We start from the raw sequence: 5000 nt of genomic DNA on the forward strand, positions 1-5000 counted from the left end.
ACTGTTATTGAATAGCTCTCTCTAAATGTTACCAATGAGACCTCAAACGTTAAAGGTTACACAGTGTGTTTAACCTGGCTGGTGAATGTTGTGAGCATATTACCTAAACACATAACATCGATAGATGATGGCGATGCAACGTTGTGTCTGTCCTGTATGATTTTAAGAGCTGCTGTTGGCTTAGAACTTTGAACCCCATGTGACCCGGTTAGAGAATATATATATATATATATATATATATATATATATATATATATATATATATATATATATATATATATATATATATATACACGAGGGCTCTTTCATAATTAACCGAAAAATGCCTGTAAAATCCACGTTTTTTATGCTATCAACAAAATTCTTGCACGTGTTCATACCTTGACTCGTCCTTCATTTCTCTACGTAACAGCCAAGTCTGTCGACACACTTCTGCCAACGCCGCACCATGGAATAGATACCCTCTCGGAAGAAATTTCTGTCAAGGTTTTGTAGCCATTTCCGCACATGGTCAACAAGCTCTTCATCGACATCAAAGCGCTTTCCTGCCAGCTCACGTTTCAATGGCCCAAAGAGGTGATAATCAGATGGTGCGAGGTCTGGACTGTGTGGTGGGTGTGGCAAAATCTCCCATCCATATTTCTCTAGCCAACCTTGCGTCACTCGTGCTGTGTGGGGTGTAGCGTTGTCGTGTTGCAAAATGACCCCGTTGGTCAACTGCCCTGGGCGCTTTCTGCGAATGGCCTCCCTAAGCTTGTCAAGAGTTTGGCATGTACCTTGCAGCATTGATTGTTTCTCCAGGTTGTAAGGTTTCGAACAGAATAACACCACGACTGTCCCAGAAAACAGTTCCCATTATTTTCTTTGCTGACCGCATGACTTTGAATTTCTTCGCGACAGGTGAGGATGGATGTTTCCATGTCATCGAATCTTGCTTTGTTTCTGGAGTGCAATGGTGCAACCAAGTCTCATCACCGGTGACTATGCTGTCAAGAAAAGTCACATCGTACCCTAGAAAGTCTCCGCCGGCGTTAGCAGTATGCCCGTGAACCCTGCATGAGCTCTTGCTTCTTCTCAAAAGTTCCCTGTAGATGTCCAATCTTTGTTCTTTATGATTGTCTGCCAATTGCTTAGGAACCCATCTTGCGCTGACTTTTCTGTAGCCAAGTTCATCAAATACAATTCTATGGGCAGAAGTTTCCGAAATTTCAAGACTGCTTGCGATTTCATGAAGTTTCAACCTCCTGTCTTGACGAATAAGCTCATCAACTCGCTTCACATTGGCTTCTGACGTCGCAGTTATCGAACGCCCTCTCCCTTCATGTCTGTCAAGTCGGAATGGCCGGCTTCAAACAAATTACACCAGTGATAGACTTGTGTACGGCTTATAACATGCTCACCATATACACTCTGAAGTTCTTTATGAATTTCGGTAGGATTCAGACTTTTGGCGTTCAAAAAACGTATGACAGCTCTGATTTCCTCCTTTGACCAAGTTTCAAGGTGGGCCGCCATCTTTAAAATCGTCTAGAAATTCATTGTGCAAAATGATGCACTTCATAATTTCTGGGAATATCCGTAAGGAGATAAGGAATATCATGTCGTTTACAGAATTAAAAAATCTCCACTGGTTGCTGAGCAATGGGCATTTTTCGGTTATTTCCGAAAGAGCCCTCGTATATAAGCTCCCATTGAATCCATTATTTAAATATTGAAGTAATGTTTTCTAGATGGCTGTGCAAGCGTCATATTTTGTCCCATATTATGTTGAATGCTGCTGTCGGCTTTGAGCCCTCGTACACGTAAACCCCTTTGAGAATATTTGGCGGACATTCTATCATATAAAAAAGTCTCACATTAAACCCATCAGTGAAACATGCTTTAGTAATGTCTCTCAGATCTTTATAGGGAATGAGATTAGCGGAAGAGTATCGTCCCTTGATTGGACGTCACCCATAGTCTGTGACGTCACCGGCGGAAAGTTATTAGAGAGAGAACGTCATGTTGGTTGTGCGCATGCGTCTCTCGTCCTCGCTTCCGGTGAAAGCGGCTTGAGACACTTCAAAACCAAATTGACGTTCTCTCTGTAAGGTGACGTCCAATCAAGGGACGCTACTCTTCCGCTAATCTCATTCCCTATAGATGAGAGCTGCTATGCACTTCTCTGACAGGAACAGATAATTTAGTTATGATGTTTTCAAATACAGTGGAATTCGTATAAAGCCAACACTCTTTAAAGTCAACTTCCGCTTAAAGTCAACACCTCTTGTTGCTCGGTTCTTTATCTAAGTCTAAGTGCGTTCCATTGATTGTGGACAAGTCAACCTTGTTTAATGTCGACCAATCTTTCAGGTCCAGGGGGGTTAATTTCATCAGGATTTCACTTTGCCATCGACTAGAGTAATTTAGCAACATATTTTTTAAATGTTTTTATATGGCTTCCAGAACAACAGTTAGTCTCATAAGACGATTTTATAGGATGTAAGATGCAATCACATTAAGAATGTAGGCCTTTTCAAAGGTCTCAACTTTGCACAGCTCAAAGAGGGATTCGAACTCGGAACCTACTGGATCGAGGGCGAGTGTCATTCCACAACACCACAAAGCCGCACACATAAAGCAAATACACTCCTATTAGCATATTTTCACGGTTTCGCAGCGATTAACACCCGCGTCTTACTTACTGGTCCGGACCAGCGACCAGCTGAGCTCTTCCCCATTCTGGCTTGTGCCATGACGTAAAAGATAGACGTCATTTGTAGTTATACCAGGTGCCCATACAGTGTGTTACAACTTAATGCGCTTCACAATGCTTCATTTATGCCCATTCTCAGCACTTTTATGAACAATAAAACATTTCTCCCGTCACTGACCGACCATGCTCAGCATCGCTTGAATTGTGTTAGAAGACGTGGCACCGCGACGATGAGCTACTGACACCATAAAAACAACGACTTGACCACTACCACCACCACCACCACTATCATCATCATCATTATCATCATCATCATCATCATCATCATCATCATCATCTCGTCATCACTATCTCATCATCATCATCATCATCATCTCGTCATCACTATCTCATCATCATCATCATCATCATCATCTCGTCATCACAATCTCATAATCATCATCATCATCATCATCATCATCATCACAATCATTATCATCATCTTCCTCATCATCCTCAACATCATCATCATCTTGTCATCACTATCATCCTCCTCCTCCTCCTCCTCATCATCATAATCATCATCATCATCATCATCATCATCAGCAACAACAACAACAGCAGCAGCAATAGTAAAAATAACAACACCATTAAGAGTAATTACAACGATGTAAACAACAATTACAAGTAATCAATTAATTATTAATCAAGTAATAAGTTAATATCATTTTAGGAGAGAAAAAATCACAAAAACACAGCTTATTAATTTAATGAGAAAATTTTAATATACTCGTACATAACATCTCTTCACGTTGTGTGATGGTATGGGAAGGAGAGTTATTTTTAATATATTGGCAATATAAATACATGGAATACGAATCTTAAGTTATGTGTTTTTGTATGGGGTCTTTGTTCAAACATCTTACATTTTAACTGAAACTTTTTATCAGCCCATAGATCATAGATTGCCATTTGTGAATTGGAAATTAGTCTCTTTCTTTATTTGATCACCATTCATATTCATATTTCAACACATGTTGTAAAATAAATAGGTTACGATGAAAGTTGTATTTTCTACGCCAAATTCGTAGATTTTTACGATGGTTGTGACGGACTGCATCACTTTAAGATCTCCCCCAAAAAATATTTTCATTCGTCTTTATGAATTGTTGTTGTCTTGATGTTTTCTTCATTAGAAGTATACTGTTGAAGAAAAGAATAAAGAGAAAGAACAAAAGAAATTATGAATCTTGTGAAGGAAAGTTTAAGTAAAGATGAACATTTAAATGAACAGTTAAAATTATAAAAATCGGCGTTTTTACGGTTTCGAAATGCTTAATTCGTTTTTTTAAAATGTTTTATAAATCCTCAAAATTTCCGCGGAATCTGTTGATTCGCCACGACCAAGAGCCAGGTATTCAATCACATCTGAGTCAGGCGATCTGTTTTGTGTTAAATGAGTCTCACCCAAGGACACAGCGTCGGGTAAGTTGTTTTGTTATCATTGAACTCTATCTACTTATATGCCAAATTCTTTGTTACTTGACTTTGTCGAAAGACAAGACCATGACTCGCTCGACTATCGATGTCTTAGTGAACGTGTTGATTTTCTGAATAATATTCCCAAACGTGGCATTTAAATTTAAGCGGGAATATAGGAAACCGATACCTTTATAAGACATATGGGAGAAATTATACAAACCTCCAAATTGAAATAATCTTCTACACAATCCAAACTATGGTTTTATCATTTATTTATCTATTTATTTATTTATTAATTTATTCCTTCATTCATTCATTTATTCATTTATTTATTTATTTATTTATTTATTTATTTATTTATTTATTTATTTATTTATTTATTTATTCATTCATTCATTCATTTATTTATCTTTTCATTTATTTATCTTGATTATTTAGGCTGCAGTTAAACGCTTGTCCATATTATTCCCATCGAATAATTATATTTCAAATTGTTGAGACGTTTTGATATCTTTGGACATTGCACTTGAGTAATAATTGTCCATTCGGAAGGTATGAGGGGATCTTGTCAGGCATGGTAGACTGTCGACTGGGAATGCTTTTCTTCTGCAGTGCAACCTCTCTATTACGACAATCGTTATAGCGACATTCCCTCAAAAGTGACATGGTGGCCAGGTCACGATTTTCCCCTTCTATATTGTTAGTAATAAAATACTCTCTATAGCGCCAAAAAAAATTTAGCAAAAACACCTGCAGAGCGACGTTGAAATTCCTGGTCCGATGAAACTGCTAGTTAATCTACCAAATTATGAAAAGTGTCCTCATAGCCAATGAAAACGCTTAC

General features: G+C 38.1%; 1 protein-coding gene across 3 annotated transcripts in view; it reads right to left on the reverse strand.

The window, feature by feature from the left end:
* Window positions 1–3433: 3433 nt before the first annotated feature.
* The window catches only part of LOC144969188 (uncharacterized), a 19197-nt gene continuing 17630 nt past the window's right edge, over window positions 3434–5000 (reverse strand). For 2 of the 3 annotated variants that reach the window (XM_078908302.1, XM_078908315.1), the window contains exon 3: window positions 3739–3877. In XM_078908302.1, coding sequence (XP_078764428.1) covers window positions 3867–3877 — 11 coding nt within the window. In that variant the 3' untranslated portion in view covers window positions 3739–3866. Of the gene's footprint in view, window positions 3878–5000 lie in introns of all 3 variants that reach the window. The other variant, XM_078908310.1, reaches the window with a different exon arrangement.

The sequence above is a fragment of the Berghia stephanieae genome, chromosome 1, assembly GCF_034508935.2.
Source record: "Berghia stephanieae isolate SIO BIC M18660-M18661 chromosome 1, UCSD_Bste_1.3, whole genome shotgun sequence".
In the NCBI taxonomy this organism is placed as follows: Eukaryota; Metazoa; Mollusca; class Gastropoda; order Nudibranchia; family Aeolidiidae; genus Berghia; species Berghia stephanieae.